The sequence below is a fragment of the Psittacula echo genome (assembly GCF_963264785.1).
Source record: "Psittacula echo genome assembly, chromosome: 9".
NCBI classification, from domain to species: domain Eukaryota; kingdom Metazoa; phylum Chordata; class Aves; order Psittaciformes; family Psittacidae; genus Psittacula; species Psittacula echo.
The window spans coordinates 19,712,385-19,731,214 of NC_137745.1; the positions used below are offsets into that span (position 1 = coordinate 19,712,385).

The 18,830-nt window shown below is 49.2% G+C and overlaps 1 protein-coding gene across 5 annotated transcripts in view; it reads right to left on the reverse strand.

Moving 5' to 3' along the window:
• Positions 1 to 7,996: 7,996 nt before the first annotated feature.
• The window catches only part of RBM6 (RNA binding motif protein 6), a 59,551-nt gene continuing 48,717 nt past the window's right edge, over positions 7,997 to 18,830 (reverse strand). For all 5 annotated transcript variants that reach the window (XM_080625931.1, XM_080625932.1, XM_080625929.1 and 2 more), the window contains 11 exons: positions 18,341 to 18,383; positions 17,682 to 17,742; positions 16,639 to 16,730; positions 15,731 to 15,946; positions 14,610 to 14,699; positions 13,718 to 13,807; positions 12,809 to 13,078; positions 12,160 to 12,234; positions 11,401 to 11,498; positions 10,050 to 10,161; positions 7,997 to 8,286 (listed from right to left, as the gene is read on the reverse strand). In XM_080625931.1, the coding sequence (XP_080482057.1) occupies positions 8,161 to 8,286; positions 10,050 to 10,161; positions 11,401 to 11,498; positions 12,160 to 12,234; positions 12,809 to 13,078; positions 13,718 to 13,807; positions 14,610 to 14,699; positions 15,731 to 15,946; positions 16,639 to 16,730; positions 17,682 to 17,742; positions 18,341 to 18,383 (1,273 nt within the window). In that variant the 3' untranslated portion in view covers positions 7,997 to 8,160. The remainder of the gene's footprint in view (positions 8,287 to 10,049; positions 10,162 to 11,400; positions 11,499 to 12,159; positions 12,235 to 12,808; positions 13,079 to 13,717; positions 13,808 to 14,609; positions 14,700 to 15,730; positions 15,947 to 16,638; positions 16,731 to 17,681; positions 17,743 to 18,340; positions 18,384 to 18,830) is intronic.

Here is an 18,830-nt window from a genome sequence, read left to right on the forward strand (position 1 = left end):
GAGCAGCAGAAGGAGCCCTGCTCTCTCTGTAGGAGCGGGAAAAGTCAAGCTCCTCACGAGTTACTCTGCACAAGATCTAAATCGCAGTAAAGCAAAGTGTGAGAGCAAAGCGCGCAGCGGGTCAGAGCCGGTTCAGCCGCCCGGGCTGAGCTGCTCCCGCTGGGATCGCTGCCCCGCGGGAGAGGAGCCCTGCAGCCTCGTCCCGCCCGGTGCCAAGCCCAGGAGGAATCCAAACCAAGTCTCAGCTACTCACCAGCCAAGGAGCCCGCGGGATCTCAGCGGCGACGAGCGCGCCCAGCTGCCAGCCCGACCCCGAGTACCTGGAGGCTGAGCAGCAGGGAGGAGCTGGGGGCAGCCGGGGCAGCCCCTCATTCATAAACCAGCCCAGGCTGCCGGCGCGCCGCATCCCGCCGGGATCGGGCCGGGATCCGCGGACAGCAGTCGCCATCTAGCGGTAACCGCGCTGCTCTGGCCGAGGATGTGCAGCCACGGGAAAGCAGTCCGTTTGTCCCAGGAATACTTCATTCCCGCGGCCCAAGGCACACAGAAGGCAGGTGGGATCGTAAAACAGCCCATCGGGTGCATTGCTCCTTTTTATTCCTTGTAAGTTGTGAATCCAAACTGCAGCGGCGTGGATGGAGACCAGCGGCACACAGGGACTGTCCTGCTGCTGCTTGGCAGGGGGAATTCAGGAAGGAAAGCTCTGGGTCACAAGTGATCAAGAGCAAAATGCTAGGGAAAGGGATGATTCAGGCTCCGATGGCTGTGCACAGTGTGGCAGGAGCAGGTCCATACATCCAAGGACCCAACATGCACACTATACATTTACAAGTTGTCTATTTTTTACTCCAGACAAGCTTTGGGCTGATGCTGCAGCCGAAACTCCCATCAGTGTCTGGGGAGCATGAGGTGCATTCCTGGAGCACATTTGATTTGGTTTCATCTGAAAGGAATCCACTTGATGCTCTCCCAAGCCTGAGGTCTCCAGGACTCAATCCAGAGCACAGAAAAGTGGGGAAAGTCAGGAGATCAGTTTCAGAAATGCACCCCTGAGCCAAGTTAATGTGCTGGAGCAGGCCTGCCCCAGCAGGGCTTTGGAAAGAAGGGGCTTTGCCTTCTGACCACCCCACATCCAAAGAGATGCTTGGCCCCTTTCCTAAGTAAGCACAAGCAATAGGAAGGACACAAGGGTGCAGCACTAAGATGCCAGTGGGGTCAGAAAGGGTGTCAGGGCCTTCTGTCACTAAGTGGCTTCAGGTGGGCCCTCACATACCCACCTGCTGCCCATTGGGATGTGGGCTCCATTTAAGCCCAGGCCTGTGCTAGGGACCCTCTCCTAAGGTGTGCTGCAGGCCCAGACTCTCTCCTGGATGGGTTTCAGGCAGCCCTGTCTCCTTGATGGATGTTGAACTGGTGCTACAGGCAGCTTTGTCACCAGCTTGTTGATGGGACCTGTCACTACTACCATAGTGGCCCTGCTCTGTGGGACTGCATCCTGGTGGGTACGGGTGACCCTCCTTGGTGGGAATCCAAACCACCCCACCACAGGGTCCTTAGGCTGATCCTCTTCTTCCCTCCAGATGAAGCCTGACATGATGCAATGTAAAGTGATGTGGTATGTAGGCACAGAGGCATACTGCAGCATGGGAGCTGCTCACTGGGGTTGTCTGCAGCGGTAGTGCTTGTAGGGTAGACTGCAGACAGTGCCAGGGTGAGCTGTTATCCAGCTCCCTGCCATTTCTGGACCAGCCCATCCTTCCATTGTGCAAGATGGGGGACTCTGTCCCCTGGGGGTGTTATGCTCAGTCTGCAGCTTCCTTGCAGCACACTCAAGCACTCTGCAGGGAAGTGAACTGCACTTTAGCAGGTGGATGGGACAGGCCTCCTCCAGGCTGCAAATGGGCTGAGCAACACACACATGGAACAGCCCCATGCTCCTGGAGGTGATGAGAAGTGCTTTGTGGCAGCGCTGGCCTGGTCTTTGCATTACTGATCCACTTCAGTTCCAGCGGATGGAGTCAGCCTGATGTGCCCCAGGGCAAGAAGCAGATGCTGGATAAATACCAGCACAGTTATGGTAAGCTGTATATCCCCCCCCATGACTATGGAAACACTATGGAATTGTAGAATAGTTTGGGTTGCAAGGGATCTTTAAGTCGTTGAGTCCCCCTGCAACGAGCAGCGACATCTTCAACTAGATCAGGTTGCTCCAAGCCCCATCCAACCTGACCTTGAATGTTTTCAGGATGGGGCATCTACCACCTCTCTGAGCAACCTATGCCAGTGTTTCACCTCCCTCATCGTAAAAAATTCTTCTTTATATCTAGTCTGAATCTATCCTCTTCGTTTAAAACCATCACCCCTTGTTCTATCAACTGCTGCTGCCTTTCTCCTCTGCTGGGAGTAACCCAGCAGCAGCTGGGTTACCAACAGATTATTCTCCTTTCAGCAGCACTTGCACCTCCCCAAGGGAGGAGGGGATCAACGTGGGTCAGTGGACAACATCATGCCCAGAGTGGTCCAGAGCATGCATCGAGGGATGTGCTGCAGCAGCAGGACCCTGAGCACACATGGTGGAGTTTGGACACTGGGAGGTTAGTGTGGAAAGGGTTTTGTTATGGTGTTATTCCCTGGACCCACACTGTGTCACCCATGGGGAGGGGTGCTTCTGCGGGTCAGCCTGGTGCCTTCTTGCCATTCAGTCCCGTCCCCACACACACCCCAGCAGCAACTTGGCCAAGACATTTCCCCTTGAAAATGTGCTGGTAGAAATTATCCCCATACAATTTGGACAAGGGCTTGTGTCTGTGCTTATCTTGGCTATTCCAGTCATTATGGGACTTACTATAGTGTCATTCATCTTCCTTTGAGTCTTTGTGCTACTAGATGGAAGCTGAAGTGCAGCTTCACAAAGCTTATACTTGCTGACATTTGAAAGCATAATGTCCCCAGTGCAAGGAACACAGAATAGAATGGTCTTTCGATGTAGATGGATAAATACAGAACTTACATTAAAATGGGGTCATGATCTAGGCAACAATCTCCTCTGAACACTGAACTGCTCCTCTTGTCTTAAAACATTAAATGAGTAAAATTGTTCATGATGCTCATCTGGCATCTTCCCATATCTAACAGGAGACAAGTACATTTTTATTACTCTTTCATTTCAAACATAGAGAGGTCCTATGGATTTGTTTGAAAGACATTTGAAAAAAGGTTAATTGCAGTGTATGTGCTCCTAAAGATGTTACCAGTATAACTGCAGCCCACTCACGTTCTGCTTACTGGTGTCCTGTAGTCTTGGGGGTGGCCTGGCAGAGCTTTGCCTGTTGAGGGCTTGTCTGAGAGCCAAGCCCAGCTCAGCCATCCCTGTAAAAGGGTGCAATGCCCCTGAGGGCCAGCAGTAGCTGCACTTGTGGTATTAGACAAAAGAGTCCCCTGGGGCTGGGTTGTTTTTAGTTCACTTGCAGCTTAGTGCAGTTTGTGCAGCATCAGGTTTTGCCTCTGAGAAAAACAGGGGGGTTAATGCCATTGCTGGTGAACCTGAGCTGTAGGGATGTGAGATTTTTCTATGCCAAAATAAAGCCTTTCAGAGAGGGTCCCCAGATGGACCTGCCAGGTCAAGGAGACGTTGCCAGCACTTGTCTCAGTCTTTGTGCTACCCAGTTACATGCATTTTGCATTCCCGGGTCCATGCTGCAGGTGGGATAGGTACCTCATCCTGTGCCCATCTCTTGCCTGGCTGCTTGGGCTGTCTGCACACTCCAGCCAGAGCTGCCAAGGGCAAGGTGCCTGTTCTGCAGAAGGAACAGTCACATGCTCCTGCCTTCATGGACTCCTGTGGTGCCACACTGCAGGGGAAAGCAGCCCCATGGTATCTACTCACTGCTGCCAACTTGCTCTGCTCCCTCCATCCCATGCCCCTCTTGCTGTGGGGGTCTGTGGGAAGAGCTGAGCAGGAACCACACATTAGCAAGTCTGTGTCACTTCTGCTCTTTGAATGAAATCTGGAAAGAGCCACAACTGAGCTACAGCAGCACTTGTTTTATTGAACCTCCGGCAGAAAGGTCCAGTTCCCACCTTGCAGAGGGACAGCTTGCATCAGTCCTTCCCTGGCTGTGCTGGAGCTGAGAGAGGCAGCCCCAGCACCATCCTCCTTCCAGCTGCACCCCTTCTCTCCTTGCAGCTGGTTACTGCTGTGGAAGGAAGCACATTCATTGGTTTCTCTTTCTCCTTCTGCTTTACAAAAGCTTCCCTCGTCCCACCTTGCTGCTTTCTTCCTTTAGAAAGCACAGCTCCAGCTCTTTACATCAATCTGTTCCATTTACAAGGTCCTGAATAACTGCTGTATCAACATGAATAAGTATTAGAAATTAAAGATTAACTACTTTTGGGGGGGGAGGGGGAAGTGGCTCTCGCTCCAGAGAGTCTCAGACGTCCAAAGCAGCCTCCTGCATCCCAACCTTTGTGGCTGATAGGGCTCAGAGATGGACCCTCCTTGGGCAGGGGCACAAGTAGAAGGTCCCCTGCCTATGCCTCCCACCCTGGAAAGGGTGGACTTAACCTCCCCTTTGGTGTCCCCCTCCAAACCAGCCAATATGTTGCATGTTCCTAAGATCATCCCCTTGCTGAGTGCTGCCAGCAGCTGTGGTCCAGGAGCAGTGGCCTTCCTTACCCACATAGGCCACCCATTTAAACCTCTCTGCCTTTTCTGCTCAGGCTTCCTTGCACATGTACACTTCATACCAACCTTAGTACTGGTTACAGTACTAAGTAACCAGTCCTCCTCCTGTGAATAACACCTCTGTGGCAATCAACTGCTCCATCACAGGACTGACTTTGTGATCTTTTCCAATAACTCTTATCAGGACTTTCCAAAAAATCAAAATAAACAGTCATCTTCAGTCATCACCATCACCACAGGATGGCACAAAGGCAACATGCTGAATGTGGCAACAGATCTAATATAGTTATATTGGAATAATCTTGGAAATACAAACAAAATAACTCTAAGATATAAAGGCAGTTGCAATGCAGCTGTGGCTTTAGGTGACCATCCTTTACAAAACATTGAAGACATCAAAACCACTACACCAGTGACAGTCAGGGGTTCTACATCACCAACTGTGCTGCTATTTCCCTAAGAGAACATGACATTTTCTGGCTTGGTTCTTATTTGTCATACTTTTAGCTTCTCACTCTATTAATTTGTTCTGGTTCATTAATAACCTCATTACAGTCACCTTATCCCAACCCCAGTGGGGGCTCCTCCACATTCCCTAATCCTGCGTTTTCCCTGGCTGATGTACAGCACGGGTGGACATTATATAGACATGCACATCTTTAAGGGAATACACAGAGGCACCCACTGGGTTACCTTGGGGAAGAGGAATTCAGAGGAATTAAGCCAATATCAAATACACGGAGTACCTTGATTTTCATGGCTGGTACTGGGATACTCCCTTTAGTCCAGGTAAGTGGCATTTTCAAGCCACACACACTGCACACCTCCTTGAAATCCCACACTTCTGTAACATGGCATTGTTCCAACATCGTAAGATGCAAGTAATATTCCTGATTCCCCATCATCATTTACTATGATTCTTAGAAGACAACAAATCAAGTATTTCTATGATTAATGTAACTAATGGGAGCTAGATCTGCCTCCACAGAGAGAAAAAGGACTTCTCTTGACTGGAGACAGATGCACCCTGCAATTATAGTTTTTATTATTCATTTTTCCCTCTTTTGCCTGCCGTCTGTTCCTGCTCCTCTCCTGTTCCTGACTTGAGCTCTGGCAATTGGCCTACAAGGAAAGTGTTGTGAAGCATCTCCTTTCACATATGCACATCACGCTGCCTACAAGCGAGCAAGCAAGCGAGCACAAAGCTAAGCCAAGGAACGTACATTATTTAGTGAAGTCCATCTGTCCAAAGGAAGCTGCTCTTACATTTATCTGGTTTATAATCTTCTAATTAATCACGTATCATCACTCGTTAACAGGTTTTCACTGAGATGGATGTACCCACTTAGCAAATTAATAAAGCCAGATAAAGGGCTCCTGCAGTTGGCGGCTGTAAAGGCTCCCTCCTGTTTTGTTGGGGAATGATGCTCTATCGGTGCTCATTTTTGGCACATGCAGATGCCCGGCATAGGACAGCCTGTACAGCAGCTACTGGTCTGCTCCCAGATTCCCCACTTCCCTCCAATGCCATCGGAAGTGATGTTCTGCCAAGCCATGCTTCTTTCCCCTTTGTGCATGAATGATTTCCAGACTCAAGAGCACCAGCTTGTTCCTCCAGCCCCTGTGCCACTACAACTGCTCCCTCTTAGGGACTACATTCCCAGGAGCACATCACCTTTCCCTGTCCTCTCCCCACATGGTGGGACTCACACAACTACTGAAGGCCCTGCTTGCAGCCCGGGCTTCCTTCTGCACATTGTTCCAAATTCCTCACCTTCATCTGGAGATCACTGGGAGGAGTGTGAAAGGCTGCTACCCTTTGAGGTTTTGCATTACTCACTGAGGTTCTAGTTTGTGGTATTTCTTCGCTAGTTCCACTGTAACAGAACTATTGGGGGTCATCATCCATATGTCCATTAAAAGAACCATTACTGTCATTACATGAACCTTCCCAATCTACAGACTCAGACAAGCTGCTCCTGACTGCTGGCTGTGCCATGTGGTCCCCAAGTGTATTTTATAGCATTATAAATATATAAATATATATTTATATATATATATTTTTATATATATATATATAAAAATAAATATATATTTATAACATTAAAGTGCCCCTTCCTGCGTCTGAACGTCCACTGGTTCCCTGAAGGAAGTTTCTTGAGCAGCTCCCCTCCCCTGGTTTGCACAGGGAGCCCCTAAACCCAACATGGAGGGGCTCTGGAAGGCTGTTGTAGACCCTTTCTAAACAACACAGCTTGCCATGGGCACACATGTTCTCTCCCCTCACCTCTATGTACTCACCAGCACCACAGTGCTTGTCCCCACTTCCACCATTGCTGGGTGCAGCAACAGGGACTGGGGTGCCAGTGAGCAAGTCCCCCAAGCTTCTCTGGAGTTGCCTGTGTTGGAGATAAGGAAATGCAGTCTGGCGAGGACTTTCGCTGCCTTTAGAAGTTGTCATCACCATTGCCCTTATCTATACAGGCCACACTCAGCCTTGTCACCTGTGGTCCCTGTTCCAGTAACTCTTACCAGGATATTCCAGACATCAAAATTGTCATCTTCAGTCATTCACATCCCCATCACCACAGGATGGCACAAAGGTACATGCTGAACGTGGCAAAAGCACTAGCACAGTTGTGAAAATCTTGTAAATACAAACAAAATAACTGTAAGATATAAAGGTAGGTGCAATACAGCTGGGGCTTTAGGTGACCATCCTTTAAAAAACATTAAAGACATCAAAACCACCACACCAGTGATAAACAGGGTTTCTACCCTCCCCAGATGCCTCTGCACTCCCTGGGTTGTACCAGCAGCACTTAAATGGCTTTTTCTCTCACAAAAACAGCCCCTACCACCCCGACCCAGCATGGCTGTGTCCCTCGAAGGTCCCTAACACCACTGCCATCAGATACAGCCCTCCCCATGTTCAGTGGAGAGGATGGGGAAGGCTCTGCCTTGGTTGGGAAGCTCAGATATCACCCAGCATGCATTAGACTACCTTTAGCCACTAAGCTCTTGCTATTAACTGAATTCAGTTGTCCTTGCTAGCAGCCAAGAGTTGCTCCTGCTCCCAGATTCCTTCCAGGTCTTGGGGCTGTCCCCTGCTCCCAGTTCACATCCTGGCCTATGAGTACAGGGCACCAGGAGGTGGCAGGAAACACACTGCAGGCAGGACCATGCATGACCAAACCTGTCCCAGACCTCCAGAATGGCTGCAGCAGCCAAAGTCCTCATCAGCAGAGAGCAAAACATGCTGAGAATCTTCCAAAGCCGTGATGCTTTACAACACACCATGTTAGGCAAGAGACGAGCACTGACAAATTTTCAGTTTTATTAAAAAACTCCTAGCAGCAAAACTTGTAACAATTCCAAAAAAAAAAAAAAGAAACCAACGACCAAACCCCCCAAAAGAACATGACACAGAGAGAAAGACAGATGGAGGAAGACAGGCTTGGGGTTTTCTGCACCCTTCACTCCAGTTCCTTATAGCGGGCAAACATGACCCTCCTGACGGCATCACGGTAGGTCTCATTGGACTGCCTCTTGCTGGGCTTCCCTGGGGCCCCCAGGCCAGGGCCCTTCCTCCGATTTTCTCCCTGCAAACAGACACACTTTGGGTTAGTGATTTCTCCTCCTTGCCGTCTGCCCATAAAGAAAAAGCTTCCCCTGGGCTGCTTCAGGACAGCCAACTGCTGCCATGGGGATCCGGGAGAGGAGGAACAGCAAGTGAAGTGTGCTCCTCCAAAAGCTGTTCAGGGGAAACTGTCGGCCCTCTGTGGGCAACAAAACCAGCCAACAAATGCCCTGTGGGAATGGAATCACAGGGACTGGCTGCAGGGAACAACACGAGCATATGGCTGGTGGGAGCGGGCAGCCAAAACAGGCAGCAGCCGTGTGTGAGTGAGGATTGAAACAGAGCAAAGGGAAGTGCCAGCAAGAGCTGGGCTCCCAGGGAGCTGTCTGCAGTTAGCCTGCATTTGCAGAAGCTCGGCTGTTTTCTCCTCTAATAAGAGTTCCTATGGGCTCTGGTAGCTCACTTTGAATTTCAACCAGTTTTTAAGGACTGGCTTTCGCAGCCAGCATCTGAATTATTCAGTAATACCTGCCTAGACCTAGCCCAGGAGAGCAGGCCCAAGGCTGAAAGTTTCTCTCTTCCGACTTTTTTGAGTACCAGAGATGTCATCAATTAGGCCAAGAGATCAAAGTCCTGTAGGGCTGAAGTGGGCACATGGCTTTGCCCAGCATGACTTGGAAGTGAAAAGCAAGCACATCTCCAGGGTTCTTTTGGGACGCCTTCATAGGAATTGCCCAAGAGCTTTGCTGTCAGCTCCCCCATCCAGTCTGGGGAGCCCTGATCAGAGGTCAGACCTCCCAGAGCGCATCGCTGGAGCTGGCTCTTCAACAAAGCCTGTTTTATGGCCACAGGAAACTCTCCATGAGGACTGAGCAACAGCTGGGGTTGCTGTTTGCACTGGAAAGGGAATCTTGCGTCGTGTGTGTGGGCTCAAGCAAACACACGTCATGAAGCCCCAAATATTTGCCTTTAATGATACATTTGACTGCAAGCCCAGTGTCGCAACGTGAGCTGCGCTGCCACTGCCTGCCCCTCGGGGAAGCACTAACACCACAGCAGTGAGGCAGCCCGGTGACAGACCTGCCACCACCAGCAACAGCACCACAAGTGACAGCAGCCACATGGTGCTGCTCATGTGCCCTGGGCAAGGGGGACAGTCCCTGCCGCAGGCTGCTTGTCAGATAAACCCTCTGCAGCAAATTAAAGTCCACTGGGAGACCAGCCCATCCCAGAAGGCAGGATCTGCCCAGCCCTGCCTATTCCTGCAGCCCTCTGCTGATGGAGACTCTGCTTCTCATCAGATAATGTATCCTGGTATTACGTTCCGAAGTCCAGAGTCCAGAGCAGCAGTGAGAGCCTCACAAGCACTAGGCAGAGTAGACAAATAGCATCATGTGCCCTGTGGCTTTGGCTCTGCTCACACATCTTCCTTCTTGGAGGTTCACCTTTTCCCCTAGCTCACGTGGCTGTGGAGCACTGAGGTGGCAACCTGCTCTCAAACCCCAGCCTGGTTTCAGGCAGGTATTGATCAGATGCCATGACCTTCACTGTAAATTCACTGTTACTCTATTTTCAACACCTCAACACCCACATAAATTCTAACCTTTTTTGACTGCCAACATACTTGCAGCCCCTCCCAGCCTGCAAAGTTAATCAGTGCACATGTATTATTCCATCTAGCAGGTCTTGCAGCCTGACTCGTTCCAGCTGGGAACTCCCTCCAGCCACCTTGGGGGACATTACTGGCTGCAGGTCATTGTGTTTTGAAAGGAAAGGAAGACTCACCTCCACTGGGGATGTTGTGCCCTGCTGGTTGTGGCCGAAGCCTTTCTTCCACCCTGTGGACTGCAACATTCGGTTCCCTCTGTTGTTACTATCAATCCTTGGGTCATAGTCACTGCAAAACAAGAATCAATTGTCTGGTCTTGCTTCAAACACAGGGATCTTTAGCTCTGCTAATAGCACCTTCATTGATATTCCAGCTTCAGCTAAGGGACACCCAAGATGCCTGCAAAAAGCACACTGGCCAAGGAAACCAACACGGTGGATTCTGCGTGCAGGGCTCAGACATCTTTAACTGCAAAACTTCTTATCCCACCTCAGGGGAAAATACACCAGGGTGCAGGAAATGAGCTCAGGCTCCAAAATATTTATGGTACAAGCAAGCCAGAAGCAGTCTGTGCTTGCATTTCTTCAACGATTTTTAGCACTAGCAAGGAAGTGAAGCATAATCCATGCTGCTCTGCCAGATCTTTCTTTTCTCCCAGTGCTGTGGTCATGGAGCTCGACAGACACAGTGTTGATTTGGACCCCCCTTCTCCCACCTGGTCATTACTCACCCAACACCATTAACCTAAACCCATAGTTTTGAAAACTGCTCAGCACAAAAATAGTTTTCTTCAGGAAAGTTCTACATTGTGGCTGCTGCTGACACTGAACACAAACTGCTTTACTTTATCCACAGCTGTTCCAGGAAACAGGGAAGAGAAGATGTGGATTTTTAAACTGCAAGACATGGAGGAAAGGTCCCCTTCTGAGGTGCTGTATCAGAAGAGGACAAGCACACAACCAGTTTTGTCTTCACCACATGCCTAGCAGTTCCTCAGCCCACTGGAACATGCGAGCTTGCAAGCAGGCAGGTCTTTTGAGAGCTCCACACAGCACGCACTTTCTTCCTCCACCTACTCTGCATGAGATGGAAACAGCTCCCAGTGTTCCTCTGAGTCAGTGGAACAGATGAAACACAGCTTTGCTCTTTCTTTCAATGGCTAGATGCCAGGACAGGAGGACAGCAAGTGCCTTAAGGACAAGGTGGATGGGAACAGGTTGCATTCTGCTGCCTGCGCCTGGCCAGGCACACTCAAATCCCCCCAGTATCACTCCTCAAGCACCAAGCAGCTTGTCTCTGCTTTCCCCTAAACCCTTTTCACACCTGCACCCCTGGCCTTCTCCAAGATGTCCTGCAGCACAACAGGCTCCCCTTTGGGGAACTCTATCCATGAGAATCACAGCCTGCCTGGCTGTGACTCAGGCAGATCTACCCCACCGGCTGATTCCTGGCCTTGGCACACCAGCAGCACACATGCCATCCTGGCATCAGCAGCCCCAAAGAGATCTACTCAAGAGCAGGCATTACCTCTCTGAGTCCCGGTCGTATCTGAGTCGTTTCCTCTCTGGTGAATCCATCTGCTGGAATTTCTCTCTCCGGTCATTTCCTTTGTCTTTATGTCTCCCCTTCGTAACAGAAAGAACAAAGTAAGCCCAGGAGCTACAAAGGATTCAACGCTCCGCAGGAGACCGCTCTGCAGCCAGGTCTCTACTCATCTCATCTTTAGCTGAGAGATTAAGCTAACCTTGAAGATTATTATTCAAGAATTTTAAGAATTTAATAAGAAGATTATTAAGCTAACCTGAAGATTTTAGGCTGGAAATCTGTCCTGGAGACTTACTGAATGTTTCTGGGATCCACAATCCACTTATTCTATCCTGATGGCATCTGTTGGGCTAACCCAGACCTGTGGTTGCAGCCTTCCAGTTATGGCACCAGGAGCAGCACTGCTACCCTCCGAACAACAGACAGTTACAGCTCTCCCATTGCTGCCTACACACCACATTGATTTTAGATGGAAATTTGGGTCCCTCTTAGCTGAGAGCCCAACACTGGCTTGCAGGACAAAAGAACCACACTCGGAACCTTCTGGGAGGAAGAAGACCTGCTCTGAGAAATCAGAGCACTCTCTACAGGTCCAGCTGCACAGTGTGCCCATAGTTCAGTCTAAGACTCTTTGGGAGGCATTTGATGCCCAAGCTGCAGATACAAATGCACAAGTGGAGGGTACAACATCCCTCTCATGAAGAACCACAAACAGAAGTCTGTCCACCACTGCAGACCCACCTCACGCTCTCTCTTCTCCAAATATGCCAGTTCCTGCTCAGATCGTTTGATCTTCATATGTATCTCCAGGTTTTGCTGAAAGGAGGAAAACAGAAGCCAGCATCAGCAGAGGATACAAGCTGTCAGGGTCAACTGCTACACCTATAAGGAGTACAGGTAAGGCAGCATGCTCTTGTACCTGCACTACACCAGGCACAGCAGCATCTCCTGCAGCCCAGACTACCTGTTCTCTCTCAGAGACCATGAGCCCTTCCTCTCCACAGTAAGGAAGTTCTATTTTAACCTGCGTGCAGTTTGGCCCTCCTAGAAGCAAGAGCTCAAAGGCAGCACAGAACATGGGGAGGCATGTGCTAAGTTCTTACTGTTATCGCACTCGTGTGTGCCAGCACCCCACTCTCTCCAAGGCTCAGCTATCTCGCTACAGCTTAAAAAGTCACACCTTGACATTACAGCACTCCCATGGCAGGAACAAGCAGCTCACACAATGCTTTGAACAGAGCTTTGATGGGAACTTTGCCTGCTACTGTGTCAAATTCAGCACAGCTCTTCCCACCCAACCGTTGCATTTTTCTCTGCAAATCACAACGCTGCTGAGCCAAAGGCAGCTTCCAGCACACACACAGCCCCACAGCCTCAAGCTCACCCACACCTTGTGCAGGTTGGAAAGCTGCTGGTGCTTGATGAGCACTTCCTTGTTAGGAAACTGCCTCCTGCAGAGCAAGCAGGCCAGCTTGTTCCAGTCGGTCAGCTTGTCATCACTGGCCTTGGCCTTCCTCAGCTGCTCCTCGCGTTGTGCTGGTGGGTGGGGAGGTGGCAGCCACTGAGCCTGTGACTGGTGCTCCTCTTCCTCCTCCTCTTCATTGTCACTGTCTCCTCCATACTCTCCCAGAAGTCCTATCAGAGGGTTCACCACCTTGGGCTGAGGGAAGCGCCAGAAAAGCATTTTTAGCATTAGCAATTTTTAGCATCAGCAATTTTTAGCATCATGTCTGCCCTGCCATGTGGGGCTCTGCTTCCCCAACCAAACTCCCCATGACTTCTGTCTTTGTTCCAGCCCAGGAGCTAGGGAGCAGCATCCCAGCAACACACTTAGGGAATGGAAAGAAGTTGACTGGACAGCATTTAAACACCACAGGGTAGAAGCCCTTCTGCTCTCTAGACAGGCTGTGCTTTAGTGCCAGGCTTTCCCAATCTGCCACACACCTAAGCACAAGAAACTGACCAAAGTCGCAGCTATTTGGCAAAGAGTTGCTGTCAGTCACTTCCTCTAGCAATGGAAAGCAGTGAGGAGGCAGCTGGAAGTTTTCTGCCTGAGGACTACTTGAGCAAGAAAACCCTGCTTAAATGCAGGTATTAAACTTCCCCATGGTAGAAATCCACATACAAACTCGGTGTTATAAACCAAACTGCCTTCACCATTCCATCTCCAATGCTACTTCCTTTGTCATGAGCAGCTGGCACCTCTGTCACTCAAGGTCACGGCCAGGCTTTGGTGAGCCTCTCTAGTCCTGCACCCAGGTTCAAACAAGGCAAAGCCCAATCCTATGAAGTCACTTACCGGGGCTGCACTCTCATCCTTTTTCACAGAGGGAGGTAATGGTTTTTTAAAGACATCTTCTGCAGAGAACTTCTCCTCTCCAGCCTCATTCTGAAACAGTCAAGATCAGGTGTTAAGACCACAATAGTACGGACTCAGTGCACACAACAGCTAGGCACCCACTTAAAACAGGCCTCCAAGGAAACCAGGCAGTTGCCAGAAATGAGGTGGTGGTTTTGGTGGGAGAGAGTCTCATTCTGGAGAATCCATAGCTCTCCTGGAGGCATGTCTTTGGTTTCAGGGACAGCTGCAGCAGCTCACCGTGCCATCCTATTCCACTCCACTCTAACTCTCTCCTGGACTGTGATGCTGACAGCAGCGCCAGCCATGCCTCAGACCAGTGAGGATGCTGGGGCAGGGCCAGGTTGCATTTGTACACTTCTGTGTGTGCACAAAGGACATGGAGACCAGGAGCAGAGAAACCCACTACCCCAGGAAGAGCTGCAGTTCTGCTTGCCTGTGAGAGGCGAGACAAAGCACAAGTACTATAGGTGGGAAGGGGAAAGGGTGACAACATCAGTTTTCTCTGCTGTGTCTGTGGCACAGCATATGTCCAGGCTCAATTAGGGTGGTGGTGTTTCCAGGATCTTCTTTATACCAGTCAAAGAACACCCTTTATACTGGCCAAAGAAGACCAGAGACTGCAGTCACACAGCAATGCAACAGGAGGAGCCTGTGATGCTCACTTGTACGGTCAGCAGCTCCAAGAGTAGCCTGGAGTGAAGCTTCACATTTACATGCTTTACAGAGAACTGGTCTGGATCCTTGGCCATGCTCTAGTTTAGGAGTTCGTTAGCTACTCATACTTGACTAGGGACTATGCATACTTGACTAAAGCTATGCAACATCTTACCAGGCCTGTACTCTCATCCTTTTTCACAGAGGGAGGCAATGGCTTTTTGAAGACATCTTCTGCAAAGAATCTCTCTTCTCCAGGCTCATTCTGAAAAACCCAAGAGTGGATATTAGGCCAGGAGCAGCACAGGGGTCAGAGAATGCACAGAGCAGCCACGAAGCCACTTCTGAGCATCCACAGAAAACAGACAGCCATGAAAAATGATGAAAGGATTTCTACTGGAGATGCTTTCACCCTCCAGTCATACAAGACCATGTTTGTCCTACGTCGGTAGCCCTGAAAGCAGGCATTCTCCATACCAGATGAGACTTCTTGGCTGGCTTCGTACCAATCTCAGGGACAACCTTGGGTCCCAACTGCCCAGGACTGGTCATGCCACAGAATATATACAGACCAACAGGCAAGGAGGAAAACAAAAGTTTGTGCCTGCATGGCTAAATCACTTCTACAACTCTTCTGGCAAACCTCAGGCCCATTCAGTATCACAGCACTGGGTTGTGGTCCAACACCCATGCTCAAACATCACTTTGGACAGATACTCCTAGCCAGCAATTCCCCATGCTGAGGAGACAGCATCTGCTCACTGGAAGCAGCACTGAAGGGCACTGCCCCAGGACTGGGCGTCTGGGAGGGACTGTACAGGATATATCTGCACTGCACCTCAGCAATGCCTGGCTCATATACAGGCTCATCTGCCTGGCTCATCTTCCTGCCTGTCCATGATGTTTGGAGGGGGCAGTGAGGGGAGAGCTGAGTCTCTGTTATTATCTGACTTGGTATGTTTAAATATCTCTGCTATTTTTTGATGGCCCTGTTACAACAGCTGGGTGCTTCCAGCAGCACGAGTAAAACGTGTGTCTCAGTTACCTAAATGTTTCTGAATCCTTTACCATAAGGAAGGAATGACAAGCCCTCACTTAATGTCACAAGAAAAAAATTTCAGGAACTTACTCCCACTTAGCCTGACAACAATGTTCATGGCCTGATGCAGACCCCATGTATTTCATCACTTCCTCTCACTGTCCCTCCTCTATAAATTACTCTCTATTTTCTAACTTCTCTTACCTCAGCCTCCTGGCCTCAGACCTCTGATCATTCTGATGCCTGGAGGGATTTACCTTAGCAGAAGTACTTTTCCCTTTCTCCCTTTTGTCCCTGTTGTCCCTGCTGTGTGGCTCCATCATTTCATTTGTCCGTTCTTGGCGTTCTTGGCTCCCGTGCCGCTCTTGGCTCCCATGCCACTCTTGGCTCCCATGCCACTCTTGGCTCCCATGCCGCCGCCTCTTGCTCTCTGGAGGTGATGAACAAGCTTCTCGGTCTATTGTGACTTCTCTCTGAAAGGCGCATTTGGAAAAGACTTAGCCAACCCCTGCAATCTTCTTTATTGGGCTTATTGGACTGGGAGACCAGCACAGAAGGAAATGTAGAGCCTCAGACAACTGAGGGCAAAGGCTTCAGAACTTTGCTGGAGGAGGACACAGTCTACCACAGTCAGGTAATCACAGGTACTATCCTGCTCACCCAGAGCATGGGTAATTCCAGAATAACAAAACGAAGATCACAGTCCCAAAGAACCTCTGCTGAAGGCTCTTTATTGACATCCTTGTAACAATTGCTGGCTGGGGTCAGGAAGCAAATAAACCACAGATGAAACAGAGCTCTGGTGTCCATATTTGAATAGAGAGCTGCGTATCACAGGTCTTCAGAAAAATCTAGCAAGGATAGTCTGTCTGTAAGTCTACTCAGTGAAGAGGAGACCACAAACCCCCCAAGGCAGGATTTCAGAGGCCAAAAAGGCAGCTCCGGTAACTGGTTCAAGGCACAGCTAAAGGGTTCCTAGCCTCTCATTAAGTTGGTATTTTGAAACATGTATCCCTTTTACACAGGTCAGAGGACTGACAGAAATGAAGCTGCCTCTATGCTGTCCCATGCTGGCCTGTCTTCAGGATCTAGCTGCAAAATCTCTCCAGAGAAGAGCAATTTGTAAGAATGCACTGTGTGTAACGTTTCCTTCCCACACACTCACCTGAGTCCTGGGGTCATAGTATGTCCCAGCTATAGGGTCGTAGTAATTCCCGGTTTCAGGATCATATATGTATGTGGACACATCTGATGGAGCTGAACAGAGAGACAAGAGTTAACACCACAATCTTCCAAAGGCAGAACTTGCATTTTACAAAGACAAAAGCATGAGCAAATATTACACTAGTGAAAGGATCAAGAGTGGGAAAGAAGAATTTTTCTCTCCTGGCAGCAGAGGTATGAGTAGCCTCACTCACTTGACCTACATATTTTTTTCTTTAAGGAGTAAGAAGGGAAATGGGTTTTCACAATTCTGGTTTATGACTCTGGCAAAATTTCCACATCAAAACATACTCACAGGGGCTGTGCTGAAATCACCAGACCACAACACTTGACTGGACAAAGACATGAAATCCAGTAATTTCCCTAAGAATGGGGTAATGAGTCCCAGGCTCTGTGTCCGCCCACCCTTGTGAACAAGGAAGATCTCTGTGCTCTTTCAAACAGTCTCCTGTTTAAGTGATGACACTCCCCATATCCCTTCCCACCCAGTGGGTGCATGAAAGCTCAGGACAAGAAAGGGGAGCAAACTGTTTCTACATGAAAAGCCAAGGGCCTTAAGGGTAAGCCCATAATGTGAGGACTGTTTCGCATTTCCAGAGTGTTATTAGACAGAGTTCAGCTACAAACAAGTTAGTAAAAGAATTAGCAGTGTTCTTCTAGCTACTGGCACTGCCGCATAAATATATTTTCTTCTGTCTCATCTAGTAATTGCCAGGCTGATTTTATCCCATCAGTTTACCACAACAAGGAAAAGCATGCAGCAAGTTTTCTTTATCTGCACGTAGTTTTGCACAGTAAGAGAAGAAACACATCATCAGAGAGGAAAATGTGACTAAACAAAGTTGGCAACAAACCTCAGAAGTGGGTGTAGCAAACAAACCTACTCCTAGCCTTTAAAAATATTGTGGGGCTGATTTCTACATGTCAGTGCCCTTTTAAGGAAGAAAAGCGTCCACAGTAGGAGCGAGGCAGAGCTTAACTTACACTGTGCTCTTGTGCGTCTCTGTGATTCGCCACCCCTCCTGTCTCTCATGCCCCTTCTGCCCTGGAGTAAGTAAACAACACAAACAGATCAGAGACTCTTCGACAAACATCATACTGCTTTTCCTCCCTCTCACAGGCCCAAAGCTCAGGAAAACAGCTCATTTATCGGCCCTAAATAGAGTAAAAGCAGACACAGCTTTCCACCTACAGAGGAACGGACAGTGTTGGAAAGCAGGAGACTCCTGTAGCTTCCATGAACCTTTAAATTAGGTGTTCCTGGCAATCTGAATGGAAGCCTCCAGCCCTTTCAGTATGGGAAGAGCCCTGTGGTCTAGTAACAAGCACTAAAGAAGAGACATTCACTCCAGGAATTGAGATCAGCCATCAATTAAATCACTCTGCATAAGCACGGTACAGAGTAATCCAGCCCAGAACTCCCTCCACCAGCACCTGCACTCTGACTTGCACTTCTATGCACATCACAAACACAGTGTTAGGGGCAGAGTAGCAGCAAGGAGCACACTTGAGCATTATCATTCCATCTTCAAACATGGTAAACTTTCAGCAGCCCAAAAGGAAAAAGCCTAACAAAGTCAGGGCTATAATCCCCAGTGTTCCCACCCTTTCCAGCGACCTGCAGGAAAGCTGTGCAGACCTACCGGGCCATAGTAGGAATTGTCACCGTGCTCCCCATAGTCATTCCTGTTGAAATAAAGGTTGCAGGTTAATGTTTATCTGGCTTCACATTAGCCTCAGTATACTCAAAATGATCAGCAGGACCAATAAAGGCAGAAAGACTATCTTTGCTGGCCACATGCTGGATTGTGTCCATCACTGTCTCCACAATAGTTATGACCACACTCTGCTGTGTCTGCAAAGATGACTCTCTCCAACTGCTTTTTAAAAAGGTGAACCCATTAATTCCCTCACAATGGGATTTGATGGCTGGACAACAACAGGCCATGCAATATGATTATTAATCCCATACTGCTCAATCACTGAAGCTTCTTCTAGCTCCAATGCCTTCACCTCTCCAACACATTTTTCTACATTGTAGGAACATCTGTGCTAATTCATGTGCCAACCTTTAAGCACTTGGTCTCACAACACAGCTCTAGGCTTGCAGCACATCACACAAAGGACAACTCT